At 36.4% G+C, this 25,254-nt stretch overlaps 1 protein-coding gene across 2 annotated transcripts in view; it reads left to right on the top strand.

The window, feature by feature from the left end:
• Positions 1-2,251: 2,251 nt before the first annotated feature.
• Positions 2,252-25,254, top strand: part of kcnn2 (potassium calcium-activated channel subfamily N member 2) — a 42,994-nt gene continuing 19,991 nt past the window's right edge. Inside the window, exons 1-6 of one of the 2 annotated variants that reach the window (XM_067433577.1) lie at positions 2,252-3,761; positions 4,962-5,057; positions 17,365-17,783; positions 19,092-19,233; positions 19,307-19,417; positions 21,944-22,071. In XM_067433577.1, the coding sequence (XP_067289678.1) occupies positions 2,991-3,761; positions 4,962-5,057; positions 17,365-17,783; positions 19,092-19,233; positions 19,307-19,417; positions 21,944-22,071 (1,667 nt within the window). In that variant the 5' untranslated portion in view covers positions 2,252-2,990. The remainder of the gene's footprint in view (positions 3,762-4,961; positions 5,058-17,364; positions 17,784-19,091; positions 19,234-19,306; positions 19,418-21,943; positions 22,072-25,254) is intronic. The other variant, XM_067433576.1, reaches the window with a different exon arrangement.

The following is a 25,254-nucleotide window of genomic DNA, read 5'->3' as shown; positions in this document are numbered from 1 at the left end:
ATACTATATTGAGTAGGTACTTATTTTGAATACGTAATTGCATTACTACTAAAGAAGTACCTCAATAGGCCTGTATAGTGTATGAGTGTGGTAGCTATGGTAATGCTGTCATTTTCAGGTGACCTTTCAGTGTCAGTTGCATCACTTAAACTGCCATTCATAAATCCTCTCCTGTGGCCGCATGGGATAGTAAAATGTCCATTGTGCACACTTCAGAATCTCTGTAGTAGTAGGACATCCGGGTATTTTTGTCTACTCTTTTATGAGTACTCTGTGAATTTGGGCATACTTCTTGTCACACTGTTTTTCACCTACTATAGCCTACAGTAGGGAAGTATGCGATAATGGGTGCAGCCCATGTCCATATTACATTCATACTACTCACACTCATACTATATAAAACATATTTTTTTGCAGTCGTTAAGTAATTACTTATTCATAATTAGTTCATCCTCAAGATGAGAGTATGCAATTTTGGACAATGCCCAAGTCTTTTGTGAATTAGGATTTAATTATTACTTTATTCTTTATTAAAAATGTGCATGAGTACAGATCTAACATGTTCCAGTGTGGCTTCTTCACAAACGACAACTGCAGAGATATTTAAATTATTTCTCAAATTTGGTTGTGACTTTTATCAAGCTATAGAGAGATAAAAAAAGATCAATGTATGACCATCAGTTATTTAACAGATTTATTATGAGCCCTCTTTCTCTCCTTGTGAACAAGACTGACATGCTTCATTCAGACTACAGTAAAGAACGGGAAAGAGGGTATGCGAATGTCATTGTGGTGAATTGTAGAGTTTTGATTACTTGTTTGATGACAGATTTTGATATTGCATCAACATAATTTTTCAACTTATTTTTTCGTAAAAATGTTTACTAAATCTTAACAATTGCATTAAATTTACATTTAAAGGTGCAGTATGTAGGACTGACAGCTAGTGGTCGAAATAGGTTCTGCAGCCCAAATTAACAATATTAGAGATTGTTGTTTCCCCCGCCCCCCTCCTCCTCAGACGCGAGGCTAGGGATGGACGATACCCAAGCGGCAAGCTCTCCAGTTTCTGTTGAAGCCAATACGGAAGTAACTTAAACTGCAATTCATCAACTGGCCACTAGGGATGGGTGATACCCCTTATTTGGTTTTCGGTACAAACCTGATACTTTCAAGGCCAGTATCGCCGATATCAATACTAATAGAATACTTCTAAACTAAACTTTTAAATTATTGCATTTATTAAATTATTAAAATGTCTAAGAGTAAAATGGGTAAATATACACACTTAACATCACATTTGAAAGTAATTTTAACATTCAATATGCCTTAATCGCAATTTACTCAATTATATTTTTTGTTTACACATGGTTAAAATATGTTTACTTGTATAAGGCACTGCCGGTGACAGGTCATTGCACTCATAACATGCAAACTTTTTATAAAGTGTATGATTTATATTAACATTACAGAATAGCACATCAATAAGGACTTTTTAAAGATGTAATTAGACAAACCATGTAGGCTACAATTTCAATTTGTTTATTGTGAAATAACAGAAGCATATTATGTTTTTCTGTCTTCTGATGATGAGTATTGTTCTGGGCAGCGTTTCCTATGATACTTTTGGGAAACTCAGCCCTGTTTGAATAAAGTGAGCGAACGCTGTCTCTGTGATTGATTGGTTTTGTCTTGCAGCATTTGTGTTTAGATCATAGTTCAGATGAGCAGGACAATGGTTCTATACACAATTATTTTCTAACAGAGGTTATTCGTATTGTACACATGAAATAATCCCTTTTACTGATAATAAACAAAATTACTGGGGAAAAAAACATCTTAGCATCGATATTTTTATTTGTGTGTTGATACTTTTTAAAACTCACATCAGTGTCAATATATCAATATCGATATGCGGCCCATCCCTACTTGACGTTCACACAGGTTGCCAGCTTGAGGGCATGAAACAAAAGCGAGCGCAATTGACAATGAAAGCCACACTGTAAGTTGATGATTTATCTGAATTTTAATTTGCTCTTGTTCATCAAGATTTTGGGATGCTGAGGCTTTTTAGGTCGGGTAGAATCTGCGATCTCTGACCCAGTTTGTTTGCTTGCTTCCATGGCAGTGATACGCTATGTTTCCCGCCAACTGGCAACCTGTGGTGTCGAAATACTATTGAGTAAACTGGGGCCTATTGCACAAAACTAGGATAAGGGATTAAGCCGGGATATCTTGGTCATCTGGTCAGCTTGTCATCTGGATGCAAAATTTAGTACACCGCTGTCATATAAACGTACCCTGAAGGCACTCCAAAAATGATAATGAAAGATAACTGTACATTAGCAGATAAATTGACCCAGGATCACCAAGATATCCCAGCTTAATCTTTTATCCTAATTTTGTGCAATAGGCCCCTGGCTATGCGAGTAATCGCACAGGCCAAAACAAAAACAGACATTCCGTCACGGAACGCACATTTCAAAGTAGGATAACTGGCTGTAGCTTTGTTTTTATGAGAAACGAGTCGTATAATTTAGCATTTTCCCTAAATATCTGCAAGCGTATTATGTTATTGTATTGCTTTAGTAAAGCGAAAACCTTACATACAGCATCTTTAAAAATGAAATTCGTAATAAACATGAACGTATTGGCTAGTAACCCCGAATTTGTATTCCTGTAAGTCAAATAAGGAGTCTATAAATCATTATGATCAATAAAGAGACTATCTTTCCAGATATTCTGAGTAAACAGCCGAGAGCAGTCACTGAGTTGTGAATGTCTGCACATTTGAACCGCATGTTGCCACCTTCCTTGCGTGACGTCAGTCCAGTTGTTTTGGGTCGTTCGACCAATCGGAAGCGCGCTCGCACTTCTACAGAAGCCGACGTGGGTCCATCCTCGCGCCAGCTTTTATCCTCCGTTACTCATCACAACGCCCCCTCGGTAGGGTGCATGCACGGGGCTCTGCTTTAAACAGCAGCTCTGACATGGAAACCCCATTGCAGTTGCAGAACGATTTCTATCCAGAGCAGCAGCAGCACCAGCACCAGCACTACTGCGGACGGGAGGAAGAGCGCTCCATCAGGCACTGCACCTGCAACAACTCCTCCACCTGCGAGGATGCGAGAAAAAGCCAGTATTCGCACGGGACGCCGCTGGGAACTTTAAGGACACCGTCCGTCTCATCTTCAACCAGGCAAGGCGCTCAGTACAGCGAGTTCACGCCTTCTAGTCATGGTAGTTCATCCAAACATCATCATCATCACCATCCTCATCGCGATCACAACCGGCAGCAAATTCGGGGCAGTCCGGCCAGCAGCCACAGAGAGAGTAACTCTTACACCCAAATAGCCATGAGCAGCTGCAGATACAACGGCGGCGTGATGCGGCCGCTCAGCAACTTGAGCTCGTCCCGCAGAAACCTGCACGAGTTTGATTCGGAGTCCCAGCCACTGCAGCCAGTCTCTGCGGTGGACGCGTCCGACACGCTCGCCTCCAAGCCGGATAACAACTCTACCACCCTCATGCCTTACGCTACGGGGGACGGAGGAGGAGGTGGCGGAGGAGGGGGTGGATGTAGCCACAGCGGCAGCAAATCGGGCAAAAAGAAGAACCAGAACATCGGACAGAAGCTCGGGCACAGGAGGGCCTTGTTTGAGAAAAGAAAGCGACTGAGCGACTACGCGCTCATCTTTGGGATGTTTGGGATCGTGGTTATGGTCATTGAAACTGAACTCTCGTGGGGAGCCTACGGAAAGGTGCGTAACTTAATAGTCCCCAAATCCTGCAGGTCTCCCCATCTAGGTCAGAATTCATTAAGTCGAGTCTGCCTCCTGGCGAGCAAGGAAAAACTACAAGTTTGGAAAGTGTGCGGTGCGGATGGATGAATGAAAAACTGTGGCAAGGTCACGTTTTCTGGAGAACGTTTTGCTTTGCTTTGCATTTTATCTCAGTGGAAGAGTTTTTCCACTATATAGTTCCAATAACAATAAAAAAATAAAATAGCCAGAAACATTTTTTTCTCTCTCTAATTCTCCTCCAGTTAAATTCATGTTTCTTTTATAAAGTACATATATCAGTATGGCTGTGATTTGGCTGCAAGTAATATGTTTAAACAGCAGCCCAATAAACCCAATTATTAAAAGTACATGCAAAAATTACACAACTCTGCTTCTCTTTGAAAGAAAACACTGGAATTTCCCAAACCCAAACTAATGTTCTAATGTTGTTATAATAAATATCAACACTCTTGGGATGCCCAACCAATACAATTACTGGAACTAACCGTTGTACATCTATCAAGTTTAAACTCAAATTCTTAAGCAATAATTCAAGTTATTATTAATTTGCTCACACTGTTAAAATCTTCACAATTAGTCAATTGTGCACCCTTCTTGGAATCTTTGTATAATATTACTGAAACAAAAGATCATAAATGTGTTTTTTATTTATAGTTGATGCAACCATCTATCTATAAAAGTCCATTACTTCAATTCAATTTGGCAAGTAGTTGCAAAATAGTATTTTCTTTTTATTGTAAAACAACGTTAGATAGTTGTTTAGCTCAAATTTAAAAAAAAAATCCACATGTACAGAATGAGTTATATCACCATATGTCTCCCATGTGGGGGAAACCCCAGGAGAAGTCATGCATCTTAAGAACAGCATATTACTGTTTTGCTTTGCAGCATGTTATGGTTTTGAATAGTGAGAAAGTGAAGACACATATGTTACCGCATAGTGAAAAAAAAGTTTAAAGTCAAATTGTATGTGTCAAATGCGCTTGCATTAGTTCTTGTGTTGTGATACCATTTTCAGGAAGGTGTAAGTTAGTATCATAATCATTAAAAAAATATGCTGTGATCTTTCTACATGTTTAAACAATATGATACCCTATTGTATGTTTAAACTGACTAATCCAAATGAGTTGAATTTGTCTTTTTCTTCTTTTTTCCCAGGAGTCACTGTATTCTTTAGCCCTAAAATGCCTGATAAGCCTTTCTACAATCATTCTTCTTGGGTTGATTATCATATATCATGCCAGGGAAATCCAGGTAACTTACTCAAAAATAAGCTAGAGCTTTTTACTGTGTTTTTGTTGTTGTTGAATTTGGTGCTTTTTTGCGTAAGAGTCAGTGGGTTTCTTGACACATTCTCTCTTCCAGACTAATGCTCAACACATTGCACTTGAAATGATACCCATTACCATTGAATTACAGTCGGATTATCTTCAATAGCACTGCGTCCACTCCATTTCGCACTAGCTTAATCGAATCATGCCTTGAAATCCTGTCAGTGACTTGGTGACCTGGCTTAACAGTAGCTGTTCACAGTTTATTAGCTAGTTGAATAGACAAGACCAGGTTGAGTTCCTCATAAAGCATGTTGAGTATTTATTAATCTTCGTTGAATCATTATAGAAATCTACCAGAGCATAACATGTGATTCATAGTCTAATAACTGTGTTGATTATGGACTTGCACTTTTGCTTTCTCAACTGAAATTTAATTTATAGATTAGGTATGGAGGCTTTCAGTACGATGTATCCATATTATTATTAAAGGTCCAAATCTGCACTTGAGGCAGTTTTTTTTGCCCATATTTGTTGAGGAAGAACATCACTTGATGGTTGTAGTACTTGGAAAGCACTCAGTCTTATGACCTTGCATCAGTGAATTGTTGTATTACTGTATTACTGTACTGAACTTTATGCAATTCAGCATCCATTGTAATGCATTTCTTTGCATTAGGTAATGCATTCATAAAAAAAGATGCCATTTAGCCTGAGCTGACGAGAATGAAACGCTGTCTCCGTTTCTTAAAACACTGCAGGCAGAGAAATGTAGCATCAAAGATTTATTTGATTTATTCCACTTCTTTCTTTTTTGCTCTTTCATATTCCTGCTTTCAGAGTTAAAACCAGGAAATTTGAGTGAATTTTAAAACGCGTGGCATGGGAGGCGTAGGAGATGAATAAAATAGTTAAAATTAATGCATTGAATTAATTAATAATAAAAATCACTCTAAATGAGCACTATTAAACGATATTAAACAGCCATATCTCAGAAGTGTGGGAAACCTGTAGGAATGATTTATTAATTTATTATTATTTAATTCATCTTGCAAACAGACACATTCAAGTTGAATCAGACAGGCTTATTATGAAGTGAAACCATGTGTGGCTTGTTCGATAGGGGGAATATCACTGTTCATTTCTTGTGGGATGGACAGATTAGCCCAAAGGATTTAATCACAGAGGACAATGTCAATTTCATATTGATTTAAACATTTTTATTTATTTGAAGTGGTTTGAAGTTCATGTCCGTGAAAGCCTAATTTCCCCCTTTTTCACTAAAAAGAAATATAAATCTTATATTTATATAAATGGGGGGGGGGGGGGGGGTTCGGGTCAGGGGGGCTAGCTGATGAGAGTGTTATTTATTTATTTGGCTGAAGCTGTCAACCCATAGTGGATATATTGGTTTTGAGTGATACTTGCGTTAATGGCAAAATATATAAATCAAGCACTTAGATAAGGCCAAGGAGCGCCAAGAAGCTTGTACTGCCAGTAAGTACATAGTGCCAACAAGATTGTAGTGCTATTGGCAGAACGGAGAAAGTGTTATTAGTTAATAGTGTGTGTGAGGTTTTTACTGAGGGGGCGTGTGAGTCACATGTTCAAAGGCGTTTACATTTCACTTGGATTTCAGTTGGTGACCAGGCAGCAGTATTTTAGACAATTCCCCCATACATGACAAAAAAATTATTCATCATTTACACACCTTAATATAATTCCAAACCTATATGACCTTTTTATTCTTGTAGTAGAACATACAAGATATTTTGAAGAATGTTCACGCTGCTCATTTACATACAGTATAACGCTAAAAAGTTCCATACACTTACATACAACTACTCTTAAAGCTTAGATATGTGCGAATATATATTGGACAGTGTGCATCAAGACACATTACACCAGGTTTGACATCATACGTTTGATGAGACATCAAACAAATATTGAAAATATACATCATATGGACTACTTTTATGCTGCTTTCATGGCTTTTTTTTGTCATATTTTGGTGCTTCAGACCATCCATCCCCGTACAGTTTTAATTGGAAAGGAACAGCGTGAACATTCTTCAAAACATCTTGTGTGTTCCACCACGGAAGAGAAAGAAAGTCTTACAGGTTTGGAACAACGTAAGGGTGAGACCGAATTGAATTATTCCTGTAAAAGCTCACATTGCGGGTAAAGTCAAGCCAGTAGTGAGTCATTTGCTCTGTCTTTAGTTGACATTGACTGAAGAGAAGGCCGTATGAATGATACAATCAATATTTCTTAAAGGGATAGTTCACCCAAAAAGGAAAATTCTCTCATCATTTAGTCATCCTCAAGTTGTTCCATGGAGGAATTTCTTTCTGGACACAAAGGAAGATATTTTGAAGGATGTCTGTAACTAAACAGTTGATGGCAGCCATTGACTTCGATACTATGAAAGTCAATGGGATCCCATCAACTGTTTGGTCCAGCAGAAGAAAGAAATTCATAGATGGAACAACTTGAGAATGAGTAAATGATGACAGAATTTTCATTTTTGGGTGAACTCGAAGAGTCAAAGAGTTTGATCCAGCATGACAAATCAAAACAAGAAAAAAAATACATTGACCTTCAATGCGGATGGAAAAACTTTGAATTTGCCAAGACAGCAGGTGATGAACAGCCATCCACCTGAGCTGTCAAAGAGTCATGTTGAGATTTCCTCACTGTGGCCATTGAGGTGGAGGCAATTAGGTGCTGTTGTTGGCATGTCAGAGGAATAACAAACTGTGCATTATGATGACAACAAAACCAGACGATCTAACTTGGCTATCAAAAAAAAAAAGCCTGGTGGCCTGGCTGATGACCTCTGTGGCACTGATGAAGAGGATGCAGTGTGCAGAAAGTGGACCTTTTCAGCTTAGTGGATAAAATCTTGTGTTCCCATAAAACTAGTGATTAAAAGAGTAGTCCTCAGAAATAGAAATCCTGTCATCATTTACTTGCCGATATTGTTCTTCCTCTATGCTATTTTATGTATTTCCATGAAACACAAAAGGAGATGTTTGGCATAATGTTTAAGCTGCTCTTTTCCCTACGATGGATTTAGATGATGATTAGTTTATACTTGTGCCAAACTCCAAAAAAGACTTTTGTGTCTCATCAAAACGCTCAAAAAGTAGTACATGCTGTAATTCCCAGGAAATGCACGCACAGATAAAATGTCGATTGGTTTGCCAAAACCATGTACTTCACTGATTATGCAATATGGGTTTGGAACAACATAAATGGCAAAATTTTCATTTCGGAGTGTACTGTTCCTTTCAAGCAATAATGCTTATGCTCTGCATACAAATATTTTAGAAGTTCAATCTCACACATAAAATCGTCACAGCATATATAGATACATATATAGGTGTTTGTACATGTCTGCGCGATGTGTACATGAAACAAAAATCACTGTTTTAATATGCATGCAAATTCAAAAAGCCATTAAGAGCCCTGGCTTTGCAACCATAAATGCCTGAGCAGTTTTATTACTTTTCACCCTGTTGAATTATAACGGCGTGTATTCATGAGCCAGTTGTGCTCTGTAATATTTAGGGCCCACGAGTCTCTGAGGGACATCAATCATGGGAATGCTTTTCCAGAAAAATGTGCCTTTTTTGAAGGGACCAGCCGGGGCCCTGCCCATTAGAAATATATGCACATCATTGCCAAAGGACAACGGAGTTTCATTCTTTTAACCATGCAAAAACCTTCATTTGCAGTGGCAATTTTTTCCAATGATATATGATTGTTAGCTGCAATTGAATCATTTGTTTTCGAGTGTGTTTAACACTGTTGTCTGTGCATGACGTATGAGGCAGAAACATGTGATTAGTGCATGTGAGCAGCGCTGATGCACTAGAGGATGTGCGCTACCTTTTTCTGTAACAACTAACTCTACCTGAGACGACAGCCGAGTGTCACGTATCCATCCTTCACTGACCCTTGAGTTTTCAATGAGCTGGATTACAGTATAGATATTATGAGATTAAAATAGAAGGAAAAGAAGAAAATAATTTGAGACAACTGATTTAATTGAATTGTTTTACCTAAAATGAACTTGGCTCAGAATTGTTTTTTTTATATTGTCATTTCAAGAATTCGAGTGTGCATTCAAATTCAGGTGAAGGAATAAGTTCTAGAATCTTAATCATTTAAATTAATCATGTATTTAGGTTACGGCTTATTAAAAGAAAAAAATCTCCTGTGCCCTTGTGTTTTCTCTGATCTAAATTGCAGTATAGATTAAGATTAAACCATTTTCAAGCATTTTGACTTTTGAATTGAATTCAATTAAAGTGAGACGGCCAGTGGCTTTTACATTTGTATTATTTTATTTAGCATATTTTGAATTTAAATCACTATACGCACGGTTAAATTGGGTTACCGTTAACTTAATAAAACAACAGCTGTCATCGCTTACTGACAGCGTTCAATTACACAAATGCAGACTCTGAAAGCACGCGGGTCCTTCTTCAAAGAAACTTGAAAGCTAAAAGCTACCTACAACTGAGGATTTACTTAGCAAAGTGGCCTCTTAGGACCCACTTTGATATCATAAATTAACCATTGCATTAATTTGTAATTGGGCTGAACCTCTCTACCTAATTCTCTAATGAGATAGAGCGATTTCTTTTCTTAGCGACAAGATATATGTTCCCATTCTCTACATTACACAGATTAAATATTGAGCCATGCTCCATTAGTTATATTGAGCTCTTCTGAAACCAGTAACCAACCCCTGCTGCCTACTAGACAGACGGATAGCACGAAGGCAGACGACCTTTTGTCCGTGGCCTTGTCAAGGCGACGCAAGGCGAAATGTCAACAGGAGCACGAAGCACCGAGCCCCCTGTATGGACACGGGTTTTAATAGATTATTTTGTTGTCTCTGTGTTTTAACAGAGTTCTAGTCTGGTAAGGCAACAGTGAGTGCTGCTGCTTCAGAAGAGCCATCGACCTTGCGCTGCGCTGATCAGTTTAGGACGTTTTTTATCGCGGTTTTCATTAATCCACATGCTCTGCCAAAGTCAGCCATGCATCCATCATTCGACTGAGCGCTGTATCTCACAGAGACACAGAGACCGGGGGTGATGGAGCTACAAATCTACCTGCTGTCTCCTATGATACAAGAACGCATTTCTACAATATAAATGCGTCAAAAGTAAATCTAGACTTGATGAGAAAAAACATATAAATAATGAGTCTTCAACTAAATACTTTTATTGCTTTTAAATGATTTAATGATGCATTTTATAATGTATAATTAAATTGTTCACTTCAGCCAAACACTTTCTATTTCATTACTAGTGATACAATAAAATCCTGTAGCTACCAGCAACAGTGTAAACATGTCATATTCACCGCTAAGCCAAAAATATATGTATATTATAGATATATAATGTATATCAATATTCACGTTTAAAAAAAAAAAAAATACTTCAAAAGAGTGATTCAAAGAACGAAATTAAAAAATAATCAAGGCATGTTTTTTTCAGTAAGCAAACACAATTTGGGCCCTAGATGTATTAAACGGTAATATTTACCTGCATAATAAACATTTTAATATATGAAAGTGAACATTTTTAAGTGAATCATTGAATTGGGTTGTGTTTTGAAACATTGAAATGGACAGTTTGAACTGATTTATGTAAATGAATCACACTTAAAGATTCGAATGCTGTTTTTACAGAAAAACATAACTTTAGTAAAAAAAATGTCAAATAAAATATATATGTTACGTTTAAATTCTAAGGTATTGCAAAACTTAATAATATTTTTTTTCCAAAAATGTTCATACATTAAAGTAATTTTCAGAAAGAAACATTTACCAATCCATTTTACTAAAATTCTTAATCAACAGCAGGGAATAAATCTTTGCTCAAATATAATTTATTATTATTTTTTAAAGCTTTGAGGCATGAAGGACTTATTTTTTTGTGTCGATGAATCAAGAATTTTAGTGAATTAATACAATTAAAAAATCAATGTCTCATACCTTAAAATAATTGTCATTGAAAAATAAAAAAAACAAAAACAAAAAGAAAGAAATCTACAATTGGTCATTTCTTTTAGCCTACTTTATTATTTTTTATTGTTATTTGTCTATATTTAGCACTTCTGCTTTGTCTTGTTTGAATTAACTGCCGCAGTCATGCTCTTGGACTTGTTCAGGTTATCTGGTCGACCCTTAGCTGTTGTAACCAGGCCATTACATGTGCACCTTCCCCTCTGTTGTCAAATTCAGCATTTTTCCATAACTACCTACTCAACCACTCGGTTGGAATATTGGATGCTTGAAGGTGAAGCACCCTTGAGTATTGTATTGCAGGTCATCCATTACCATAATTGGTTTTACCTACCAAGTAGGTTTCCTTACATAACCCATTTTAAATGTTTAATTGCTCCGTTTTGAAGCTACTAAGTTAAAAGGGGTGTCTTTGTGACATGTTTTGCCCATATAAACAAAATTAAAGCTTCACGCTTATCATCCTTTGTGCAGGCTGTGTGGTATGTTGGTTGTTGTTGTTGCTAAGCTTTGAGTAAGATAGCGTCTGTCATCGTTCGGAAAGGCAGCTTGTGTTTCGCTGTCTAAGTTACACTCGCACGGAAAGTCGAACAACAGCCTAAAGTACTAACAGACAGGCTGGTTAATGTTACAGCATCTCTAGCAATTGTCAGGCCTTTTAAGACAGCTGATGTGTCTTATCTGGTCTAAAATCTTCTGGCCTTACGATTTCTGTCACGAGTCAGTGTAGATACGTGATTGGGTTTGATCATTTTTCCCAGGGATATTTTTATATTTGCATCCCGTGTTTTTGATGTTTGGATTTGGAGTGTGTGTGTTTTTGTGTTTGCATGTGCGTCGTATGAATATGAGGGATTAGTGTTGTATTTTCAGGCTGTATGATTCATGTGACTAACATGTGTGTAGGTGGTTCTACAAGGGTCTAAAATGGAGATGTTCATTTTGTCATCTTTTGGCTAAAAATAAACATGCTAAAAGCTTTGAGGTGTGAATGGTTTATTTTCTGCGTGAATGATTGAACATTTTAAGTGATGATCGCTAAAGCAAGGGTTACTATTACCATTATATTGCTCATACTAAGGCTGGGAATCTCAATATTTTTTTGCCTTTTTATGATATTCAATATCTCATTATATATGTATTTGGTTTACAAGGTTTATTTATTATATTGGGTAAACATAATTTTAACTTGTAGCCAAGTAGATATAATATACAGTATTTAATGTAAAATGTAAGATACAGTAAAAATTAAAAAAAGCAGAATGAAGGATATATAATCATTTTCATTTATGCTGTTTATACACTAATATGACAATACAAAATATTTTGTCATTTACATACATTAATATATTTTGATAAACATATAAATAGGTAAAATGTAGGTAAATATTGATGTTTATTCTCATATTAGAGCTTAAAAAGCCTAAAAAAATGCAATTTTGAGTTATGGATCAATTCACTGAAATTTAACTGATTAATGGAAGTAAATCAAACTTGCCAAACTGTTATAGAATAATATAATGCTATAGAAAACATAAAAGTAAAGAAAAAAACATAACTTTATATTTGCAGCAAAATCTCTCTTTTATGAACATAAATACTTAAAATCATGCAGTTTGTTGAAGAGAGGAATGCTAGCTAGAATCAGAAACCACCTATAAACCTCTTAGAGAACCTCTTAGCAACCACTTAGAGATCACAAGGGATGCCCTAGCAACCACCTAGCAAAGTGTCAGTGCTAAACCTACTCAAAAGTTATTAGCAACAGCATAGCAATGTGCTGGCAGTCGTTCCAACACTCCTTTGTAAGGTCAAGCACAATTTAGATTAATGTTTTAATGTATTATCACTGAATATATGATTTGGGTTATTAATCTCATTTGCCTTCAGAAGTGGAGCGTTTTTTTTTTTTATATCTTTTTTTATGAGGAATTTAGAGATTTGGAATTCAGTCTAAATCAAGGTTATTTGGCAGGGTGTTGGTTTATATTATACAGTTTTCATGAATCTTTTGCCAGGTTTTATTTGATTTATATAAGCATCACCCGTATGATATGTGAATCCAGTGAACCGGCTGGAGTAAATAACTGACCATAAATGTGATTAAACTGTCTAAATGTTAAGGTTTTATACATGTTGCGATACATGTGGGGAAAACCACAGGACAGCACTGAAGCAATCTCTCAATGCCTCAAGCAAGAGTCATATTAAAGAATAATTCAGTTATGCACCACATAAACCCATTACTCGTGAAATAGCCTGGTGCTGTGAGAAGACAGGAAACCCGTTTGCACATATTGGATCAGGGGTTCATCATTTGCGCCTTTTCTCATATCAGATAGCCACAGTCTCGTTGGATAAAGTCTGTCAACCGAAGCCTTTGAATTGTGCTGACTTCACCACTCTGGTGAAATATCTCTCTGATGTTGGCTGTCGGGTACCTTGAAGTGATTGAATGCACAGGGAGAAATCACAGATGATCGGCACAGAGCGTAAGGGAGGGCAGGGATCTGACGATTGAGCGCAAAAGAGAAGGAGATTTTTAACAATAGCATATAAACCTTTCAAGCCTCAAGACTAACTTTATTTTTGAAAAAATTCCTAGTGAAGAGCTACACTCTCCGTAATGCTAAAAAGACCTTAACCAATTAAGGCACCCAAAGAGGCACTTTTGTCTGTTTTGGGGCACAATTCCCAAATTTTGGTCCCAATTCTCCCCTTCTGACAATCCTAGGTAAAGTCCTTATTTTTTTGATGGTTCTACAGATTATTTTATTAGATTTCCCTGTGGAGAGAGTTAGGCAGGGCGGTCAACTCTCACAGACTCAGCATGAGACTCATGCAATTGACACAAAAAAAAAAAAACTGCACTGTTCAACTGCACTGACAATGGGCTGACAGACAAGACAGAGTGACAGCTTTCTACTTCTGTCAATTGTATTATGAAATTCAAACAATACATTTGGCTTTGGCGCTCTTTAATGTGGCATGACAGGTCATTGTAACCTGTAAACTCTCTTCCTCTTTACTACTAGTTATAGCACAAAATATACATGAATGAACATCAGAAAGAATGTTGAAAAATACAGTACAACTTACTAAAGTCTGTATCATCTCACATGTAATCAGTCAGTCAGTGAACCGGAAGTAGCAAGTGAGTTTTCTTCAGTGCTGTGATGTATTTCCAAGTGAAACAATATTGAATATTGAACAGAGGGCAGGGTTTGACTTCAGTCCTCCTCTCCATCTCGCGCTCATAGCAGACTAACGGTCGGAGGGGAGTGGTTAAGCATTTTCAAACCTAAGCCCTCAAACTGCCGTCATCTGAGAAGGAACGCCGTTTCCAGACCGGAAGTTACTTTTCAGATTTTAATAAAACCGTGACAAATTTTCCTTGTGTATTAACTTGCACAGATTAATTGATGATCACATTTTTTTACAATATTGTCCTGCTTAACACTGTGAAGCTGCTTTGAAACAATCGTCATTGTAAAAGCGCTATATAAATAAAGTTGACTTGACTTCACCCTAAGACCTTTAATATCTGTTAACAAAGTAAATAGGGTAAATTTTAATTTCATGAGGACTTATAAACAATAAAGTCAGCTTATAAACAATAATATGGTTGGGCGATATATGATCAAAATCTTATATCTCAATACCATTGGCAATTTTCAATATCATGAAGAAAATTACTCTCAAGCTTACTGAAGACAAATAACCAGTGTTTAGTATATCGCCCACCCTTATCAAGTAACATTACTTTCACCTCAGAAGCTATTCAATGACCACAAACTTGATAGTTAGCTAAAAGAATGAAGTCCAGAGAGGAGCATTTTGCAAAACTATGCACTATATTACATTTTCATTATATTTTTTACTTTTTGTAACATTATTATTATTATTACTTAAAAAAAAAAAAAAAACTTGCATTTATATGCAATTGTATACTAATTTGTTACATTTTTACTTAATATCGTAATTCCAGCTGACAGGGATCCCTGTATATTTTACAGCATTAGATGAGTACATTAGTTGAGATGTACTGTACCTAATACTGTACCCGAATTCCCAATTAATTGATATTGAATTCAATTAAATTTAGATCGGATTTGTGAAATTTGTTTTAATATGCAGCCCTAATAAAAACACAGTAATAGTAAGTGTACCATGTAAACATCGTAACATGCTGTCTGTAAACCTAATAAAATTAGGTTTAGTTTCCATATGTTTGACAGTCAAAATACACTTCTTGTTATCCCAATTGTTCTCACTCCAACTCAGAAGGTGGCTGTGTTAAGGTGTGTTAGAGTGACTGAATCTACTCGAACGAACGTCAGGGACGTCAATTTGATCTCAGATTGTACATCCAATTTGTTATGGTGGGAACCCCGGGGACAAACTCGCATGCATGTATTGTAGATTGTACATTTTTAATAAAAAGCAGTCCAAACACTATTATCTCCATTTCTCCTTGCCCGTCGCCGCCGTTTGTTTACTCTAAAGTAACGTTTGACTGCAAGAGATTTTGTAAGATTTCCCTGTGTTCACAGTCAGGACTCTGGTTGTTTGTAAATGGAATCTGTTAGTGTGTGATGTGCTGATGGTCACATTACGGCTCTCCACACATTTTAGAAACAAAACTGTTAATCTATGACTTTTTTAACATTGTGTTTGTGGTCATACACTCCCAACACTAATATTTGGTGTGATAAACATTGTAATTTGAATTTAACAGTAGTTAATACGTATATGTTCTGTCCAACGTAAATATATTAGCATGTCGTCAAGTGAGTTCTAATCTATATTTTCCAACTTTTCCATTGCACTTCACTCCCATGATTCCGAGTAATCAAGGCATCAAGCTATGCCTTTGTTTTCAATAAGCGACCTCTAGGGACGAAAATTACATATTTATTTTAATTAATTAAATTAATATTAGTGTGAACATGCCTTCGAACTTTGAACATATTTGTATATTTAAGTAGACTGGGTAAACCCAGCTTGATCTGCCAGCGTTTTGATGTGGCCCTGCAACTCAGTCTGGAAACCTATACATTAATTTCTACTGCTTCTGTTAGACTTTGCAGGAACCAATCACAGAATGGCTTATCCACCTGGCGTGCTATTGGCGGGTTTAACATTATGACGAATAGAGAAGCCATGGGCCGTTGCCCATTGATCACGCCTCTTGTGGTCTGATTGGTTGAAGGACTATCCAATTGCGTACAGAGTCATTTGAATTATGCTCGTTGATCACGCCTCTTGTGCGGTAGAAAATACAGAGCAGACTCACCAGACCAATGTTCAATATTAAACAAATATTTAAGTATATTTTGCAATAAACGTAAAATATATTGTTTTAGCCTAGAGTAAAAAAATCAGTAACTACAAGTGAACAGTGTTATATTTTACTGTTGTTTTTGATTCATTACATATCTTCACAGTGACTTATTTGGATGCGTGGCACTAAAATTTGAATCGATCTTTATTTTAACGATATCGAATCTCAATAGCATTTTCTTCCCTGTTGTGACTTATAGCAAATGTAGGGTGGGACTCTTTGTCCCTGACTCTTTGTCCTTGGGGAATTGATTACATGGTAGTGGTTTGCTATTGGTGGATCTCATGTAAGTGACAGGTTGTCCCGCCCCCACACCAGTAAACACATCATCAGAGAAGAGGAGAGCTGATGCTTTTTTTTTTAAATGCCTATAAAGAAATTCAATGGGAAAATACTTGTAAAACCAAGGCTGCTAATAAAAAAAGGGAGCTTGAAAATACTTGTGAAACCAAGGTTGCTAATAAAAAAAGTGAGCAGTAACATTTGTGCAATTGAGAAGCAAACCAAACACATATTGAGCAAAAATATTTATGAGACGGGAAAGAGGGAGATTTTCTATAGCAAGAGTTGAAAAAAGGAGTGTGGCTCCAGAGCCGCTGGTCAAGTGGAGAGAAACCTGGCGGTATCTCTTACATGAGAGAAGATGTTGAGCAACGCACCTTGGCAGAAGCTGACAGTCTGGGGGTGGGGTGGGGGGGTGAAAGAGATGATGTGCACTGAATAAATCCTAGCTGTAAAAGTAAAAATTGCTTAAGGGGCAAAAATATTTGACTTATTTTCATAGAATTATTCTTTATTTTATATTTATTATATATATATATAATAATCTTGAGTTAAGATTTTTACCATGTAATGTATTGTTTTAGATTTCTCAAGAACATTTTTTTCCCCTCCAAATAGCTATTCATGGTGGACAACGCCGCAGACGACTGGAGGATAGCCATGACCTACGAGCGCATCTTCTTCATCTGTCTGGAGATCTTGGTGTGTGCCATACACCCCATCCCGGGCAACTACACCTTCACGTGGACGGCGCGGCTAGCCTTTTCTTACGCCCCTTCCAAGACGGACGCCGACGTGGATATCATCCTGTCCATTCCCATGTTTCTCCGTCTGTACCTCATTGCTCGCGTCATGCTGCTGCATAGCAAACTCTTTACCGATGCTTCGTCACGCAGTATCGGTGCCCTGAACAAGATAAACTTCAACACACGCTTTGTCATGAAGACCCTCATGACTATCTGTCCCGGCACAGTGCTGCTGGTGTTCACCATTTCTCTGTGGATCATCGCCGCCTGGACTGTGAGGGCATGCGAAAGGTGGTTCGCGAAAGGCTTTGTTGCTCTGACAGTAGTTAATGGAAGTCAGTTTTCATTGGGGAGATTTTTATAAGATCTTTATCAACATTAACATTTAATCAATGTTAAGTGGTTTCTTAATTTTTTTCATATATATATATATATATATATACATTTATATATTATTATTATTATTGATAATAATATATATATATTATTATTTTTAGTGTAACAATGTTTTCATGACATTTAAGTATCATTCGCATTACTATAGTTAAAAAAACCTCATTCTTAATATATGTAGTAAAATTATGTATATATATATATATATATATATATATATATATATATATATTTACACACACACACACATATATAATAATTAAATAATATATATTCATTATATACAATTCTACAGCAGTAATAATTCACAGTTACTAGGTCATTTTTTATATCAATAATATTTCATAGACACACACACAGATAGACACAGAGACACACAGACACAGAGACACACAGACACAGAGACACACAAAGACACAGACACAGACACACAGAGACACACACACACACACACACACACACACAAACAAACATATATTTATTGACTATACAATTACCATGAATTCATGTTATGGATTACATAAGTTACCTCTTTAGACCTCTTTACACACACTCACAATTAAAAATTAATATATATATATTTGCACAGTAATAATTCACAATAGGTTTTTTTTGGGAAAATGTGTAAATTCTCTCTCTCTCTCTCTCTCTCTCTCTCTCTCTCTCTCTCTCTCTCTCTCTCTCTCTTTTGTGGTTTAAATAAGTGACCTTTTTAGAAGATTAAATCAAATTTATATACGCACACACTCACAATTGAATATGAATATATATTTTTCATTATGTACAATTGTACAGTCATAATAGTTCACATGTGAAATTTACAAACTGAGGTCTAAGTATCAAAATGTGTCATTTTAGAGAAAAAAGATACCGTGCCTTTCTCTCAGCCTGTTAAACCCCATGGAGTATCAAATCTCTCATGTTGCAGACCTGTGTGCTGCGTAACCTTTTAAACAGCAGTTAAATAGGTTTGGAAACGGAGTCAATTGAGTCCCAACTCAGCTAGATCCCTCAATTAGCCAATTAAGTATTAGCTTACAGCAACAACAGCATGTACACTACTCTGCAGTGGAGTGAACACTACTTACAAGTATAATGTGAGACAAATTAACACAAATTTAATGGATGATTAATTAACTCAGATTAAGTCAGTTAATTTATAGTAATTGTAGTTGTTTTTATAATATGTCATTTTACATTTACTAGATACCATGACAACATGGATGTAACCAGCAATTTCCTTGGAGCCATGTGGTTGATCTCAATAACTTTTCTAACAATCGGATATGGAGATATGGTTCCTAATACATACTGTGGGAAAGGGGTCTGTCTCCTCACCGGCATCATGGTAAGTGCCGTATATCTGCGTAACATACGGTTTGTTTTGACTGCGTGCTGAAGGCTGGTGTTTGTTTTGTCAGGGTGCCGGATGCACTGCTTTGGTGGTCGCCGTGGTCGCAAAAAAACTGGAATTAACCAAAGCCGAAAAACATGTACATAATTTTATGATGGACACCCAGCTGACAAAAAGGGTAAGTCTAAAATCCCAAATCTTAGCCTTGTGGCAACTCATGTAGCTGTTTATTCCTAATCCCTGCAAACCTGTGAAAATAATATCCAGCTTATGCAAAGTGAAATGCATTTATTAAATATAAACAAAATTTGTGAATTCATTTAATGTGACACTCCGCTTACAGAACGGTATTTTGAAACAACAATTTAAATAAACAACTTCACCATAGCAGTTTTTGAGAAGAAAATCATCAGTAATAATGTTTGGCCTGATATAAATGTGAGAAAAAGACTAAATATTCAGGGTTTCATTCTTTGAACATGGCTTACTTGGTTAGGCAGATAATATTCTTATCATGAATTAGGTATAAACCAAGTTTTGAGTTCTTTGGAACAAATTTAAAGATTAGTAATTTACACTAACAGATCCTAATGCTGTGCCAATAGAGGGCAACAGTGGCCGTCCACTTTTTTTTTTGATTCTGGAAGTATTTTTTCCATAGGGATTTTAAAAACATTTTTGGTAAAAAGTTATAAAAGTCATAAGGCATGAACCAAACCAACCAGCTATAAGGTGAATCACAACAATGCAAACTTTGATTTGAAGCAAAACAAAGGTACAAGCTTTAAAGGGATACTTCACTGCTTTTTCATATTAAACTATGTTATTCCCTTAATTAAAACGAGTTGATACATACCTCTCTCGTCTCAGTGCTTGCACTAGTATGGTGACATATCTCTCATTTCTGTCAATAGGGAGATGTGAGGGAAGATGTTTCGGCTGGGACTTTTTACTGCGCTGAGCCGAAGTACTCTCAGAAGTGCTATTCCGGCATACATTATAGTTCTCCTTTTTAATCCGATTAGAAACGTGCCACGTTTTATTTTGTCACCATACTTGATCGTTCAACTATTCGTGCAACTGTATTTAAATAAAGAAAACGTGGAGGTGCTTGGTACTTCTAACTCGATCTGTGTTTGGTACCATAGTGAATGAACTGGGCTTAGTGGGCTAAGCTAAATGCTATCAGAATGTCACCGCGCGTCAGAGAGATGAGAGAGGTATGTATCAACTCGTTTTAGTTAAGGGAATAACATAGATTAATATGAAAAAGCGGTGAAGTATCCCTTTAATGACAAAAAGAGCTACAGTCCCATGAAGCATTGCAAATATAGCCAACATCCGAAATCGCATACTCTCTTGAGTAGGTACTTTTTTGAATATGTTATTTCTTTATAACCGCTTCTATAAAGTATGAGTGTGTGTAGAACGAATGCATTTCAGACGTACAACATTCAACATGTTATTATCATGTGATCAACCAGTGTCAGTCGCGTTACAAATCCTCTCCTGTGGCCTCATGGGATAGTAAAGTGTCGTTTTTGTTGGTCAATGGCGCAGTCGATTTCAGTTCCTCAAAATACCAACAATGCGCTTGAACACACCTCATTTTCCGACCAGCACGCCCATGAAAGAACAGATATGTGCGAGTGCATTTGCCATTTAAACAACGTGGTGCTGGATGTAAAAATTATAACTGGGACTGGCTGAAACAAAACACAAACAAAAAAACTTGCATACCCTGCCGTTGCATTGCACTGGGTTTATGATAGGGCCCTTAAAGGGATACTTCACCGCTTTTTCATATTAATCTATGTTATTCCCTTAACTAAAACGAGTTGATACATACCTCTCTCGTCTCAGTGCGTGCACTTAATCTCTCTGACGCGCGGTGACATTCTGATAGCATTAAGCTTAGCTCCCTAAGCCCAGTTCATTCACTATGGTACCAAACAGAGATCAAGTTAGAAGTACCAAACACCTCCACGTTTTCTCTATTTAAATACAGTTGCACGAATAGTTGAACGATCAAGTATGGTGACAAAATAAAACGTGGTGCTTTTCTAATCGGATTAAAAAGGAGAACTATAATGTATGCCGGAATAGCACTTCTGAGAGTACTTCGGCTCGGCGCAGTAAAAAGTCCCGGCCGAAACATCTTCCCTCACATCTCCCTATTGACAGAAATGAGAGATATGTCACCATACTAGTGCAAGCACTGAGACGAGAGAGGTATGTATCAACTCGTTTTAATTAAGGGAATAACATGCGGTGAAGTATCCCTTTAAAGTTGTCATTAAAAAACTGTTTCCTCTATGGAGAAAATGAATGGCCTTTTTACTTCCGGACTCTGACAGTTGAACTCTACAGTGTTACCAAAAGGATTGCTTTCAAACAGGTTTCCCAAGCAGTCTCCTATCTGCTATATATTGGTCGAGCTGATATTTTTGGTAAACTTTTATGGCGTTTTTCTTGTATGGACATTTTTAGACCCCATGCCCCATTCAATTTTATAGCATTAAAAGAGTTAGCTAGATAGCTAAATCACATTGTTTAATTGGTAGCAAGCTTACTATTCCAGTAGAAATCCCAGGTTTACACTATCCTAAAACATATTATGCAAGTAAGCCACGTTCAAACATCAGGGCCCAGCACGCCTCAGCAGAACTGAGCGCTGAATGCTACAATGCTTACTCTCCCACAGGTGAAAAACACAGCTGCTAATGTTCTCAGGGAGACGTGGCTCATTTATAAAAACACCAAGCTGGTGAGGAAGATGGACCACGCCAAAGTCAGGAAACATCAACGCAAGTTCCTTCAAGCCATTCACCAGTAAGTCAAACCTTTGGAGACCTTTGAGGATCTCTCGCGCCCTTTGTGTGTTTGTCTGTTTTTCAGTGAGAGTTAAACGGTTCGAGCTCTGAATTGTTTGACACCTGTAGCCCAGTGTAGGAGCCGCTGATGATGGATTCATTTTTGTCATGTTTGAATGGGTAAATCCGTTTGGACCGTACTTGTTTTACTGATCTGATATATTTAGCATCGGTCGTGGTATTTATGCTCCTCTTCCATTATAGAGTTAATTCAGCCCTCAGTAAGGCTCTAGTGAGGACACTTCCTTTTAACCGTCAGTCTCAGTATTTATGAGCCATCTAAAAGAGGACTTAAGTGCCCTGTAAATGTCACACTCATCCAATGACTGATTATTTGGGATACCCAAAAGGGAAAATGGTGATATAAACTCACCTAATTTCAACTGAAACCTACTGGGTTTGTAGTTTCTTCACTAGGTTTTATTTCCAGAGATACTGGCTTGAAATTATGGCCTTTAATGTTGGATTTACAAGCATTTTACCAGTCTTTAACACATTAACACTCTTTTCTCTGAAATACAATGTGAAACATTAAAGGAAACATTACAAACCTTGTATTATGAGTCTCCACCGAACAGCTGAGATGCCGGTTAATAGTAAAAGAGACTTTATCATTCTGAATTGACTATCATTATCATTTACAAATCTTTTTTTGCCTAACATATCTTTACATATCTTCTACTATCTTTGTCTTTTAATGAGAGTAGGTTATGTTAAAATTCTAGACTATATAAAACCATCTTTTATTTATGTAAAGCATACAAATAATCAATAGACAGTCAAACTAGTAGAAATGCATGATACTTCAGAACCATTTACACTTCTAAAAGATTGAGGATGGTAATATTTTCTAATACTTTTGAAAGAAGTCTTATGCTCAACAGGGCTGAATTTATTTGATCATAATACAGTAAATACTGAAATATTATTACCCTTTAAAATAACAGTTTTCTGTTTGAAAATATATTTAAAAAAATACAATTTATTCATGTGATGTCGAAGCTGGTTTTTCAGCATCATTAAGTCAGTCGTTAGTGTCACATAATATTTCAAAAATCATTCTAATATGCTTTTTCGTTACGTTTTGTGAAAACTGTGACATACATTTGTGGTTAGAATTATCGGCACGCCTGGTAAATATGATAAAAGATGGCTGTAAAAATAAATCTGCATTGTTTATCCTTTTAATCTGTCTGATGAGTTCAAGAGATCAGAGACCATTCCTCTACACAGAATCTCTCCAGATCCTTCAGATTCCCAGCTCCTTGTTGGTGCTTCTTCTCTTCAGTTCAGCCCACTCATTTTCTATAGGGTTCATGTCAGGGAACTGGGATGGTCATGGAAGAAGCTTTATTTTGTGCTCAGTGACGCATTTGTGTGTTGATTTTGATGTTTGTTTTGGATCGTTGTCCTGATGGAAGATCCAGCAAAACTCATTATAAGATTAAGATATAAGACATTATAAGAGGTTTTGATTTTTTTTATCTGTTGGTATTTGCTAGAATCCATGATACCATGTATCTGAACAAGATGTCCAGGACTTCCAGCAAAAAAGCAGTATATTTAACCGTGTACATTGGGTACTTTTTATCCCTTTTTGCACTAACCACAGCTGGTGGGTTTGCTGCCAAAAAGCTCTTTTTATAGTTTCATCTGACATAACCAGGTCCCTTCCGAATTTTCAGTTATGTCTAAATATGCTGGACTTTGTTTTTGGATGAGTGAGGAGGATTATTCTTGAATCCCTCCCAAACAACATGTGGTGATGTAGGGGTTGTCTGATTAAAAAAAGGCTTTCTTACCCCAAGCAGACTTAACTAATCTCTGAAATTCTTCATCTGTGATCCTTGGAGTGTCTAAAACTGTCCTTCTTAGGATGATATAGACATGTGTCGTCTTCCAGGAAGATTCATAACATGATTGGAACTTCTTAATTATTGTCCTGATGGTGGAAATGGAAATTTTCAATGCTTTAGCTATTTTCCTACAGCCACTTTTTTATTTCGTGAAGCTCAACAATCTTTTGCTGCACATCTAGACTATATTCTTTAATTTAACTCATTGGGATGGATGATTAAGGGAATTTGGCCTTTGTTTCCTCTTATTTATACTCTGAAACAAGACGTCATGGCTGGACAATTTCATGATCCTAGTCACCCTGGAGTGCTAATTTGTTTTAATATTAATGGGAATAAACTTCAGAGATATTTTACTCATGAAAAATTGATATGGGTGAAAATAATTGTGGCCAACGTGCTTTGGAGAAAAAAAAAATTATTTCATTATGTGATCCCCCGACTTTCCATTCTTTTACTTCAATGAAAGGTTAGGTTTTTGCAATTTTTTGAATGATAGATCAAAAGGATAAACAATGCAGATTTATTTTACAGCCATCTTTGATCATATTTACCAAGGATGCCAATAATTCTGACCACAGCTGTAATTTTAAAAAATAAAGTAAATAAAATAATTTAGACTGTAAAATAAATAAATAAATAATTTAGACCGTTCTTTACTGTCACTTTTAATCAATTTTATATCCTTGGCGAATAAAATTATTAATATTATTAATCTTACTGACCCCAAATTACTTACTCTAAAGGTAATCTTTAAAAACACTTATAATTTAATAATGCTGTTAAATGTAACCTTTAGCAAATCTCAAAATGAATATCACTTTTTTTATGTAACCTAAATTGTATAAAGCGATTGATATTAGCTTTTAGGGTTTTATTTATTTATTTATTTATTTATTTATTTATTTATTTATTTAGTCAAAATAGTTTGTAATCTAATATCAGCCATGCTTCAATTATCAACCATGAAAATCACCTTATCTCTATTGGACAGAATTTCAGTATCTCATTCACTAATAATTGCTTACAATTGTGTTTTGAAATGGAGCTCACGTAAGGTGCAAAATGTTTGCTGGTAGAACCAAGTGTCAGTTGTTACGTTTAGTACAAAGTATATCATAATTCAAAGTGCTCCACCAAAACCTGTAAAAAGGTTGAAATGATCAGGAGACGCTCTTAAACAAGACCTAAGGAAATACTGTAATTAAACTGAGCTGAATTTAGGTGTGTATCTCAAAGCAACAGTATCAAAGCAGTGAAATGGCTTTGAAGTCCACGGCTAACGC

The sequence above is a fragment of the Pseudorasbora parva genome, chromosome 23 (assembly GCF_024679245.1).
Source record: "Pseudorasbora parva isolate DD20220531a chromosome 23, ASM2467924v1, whole genome shotgun sequence".
In the NCBI taxonomy this organism is placed as follows: Eukaryota; Metazoa; Chordata; class Actinopteri; order Cypriniformes; family Gobionidae; genus Pseudorasbora; species Pseudorasbora parva.
This window is presented reverse-complemented; position numbering and strand designations above follow the sequence as displayed.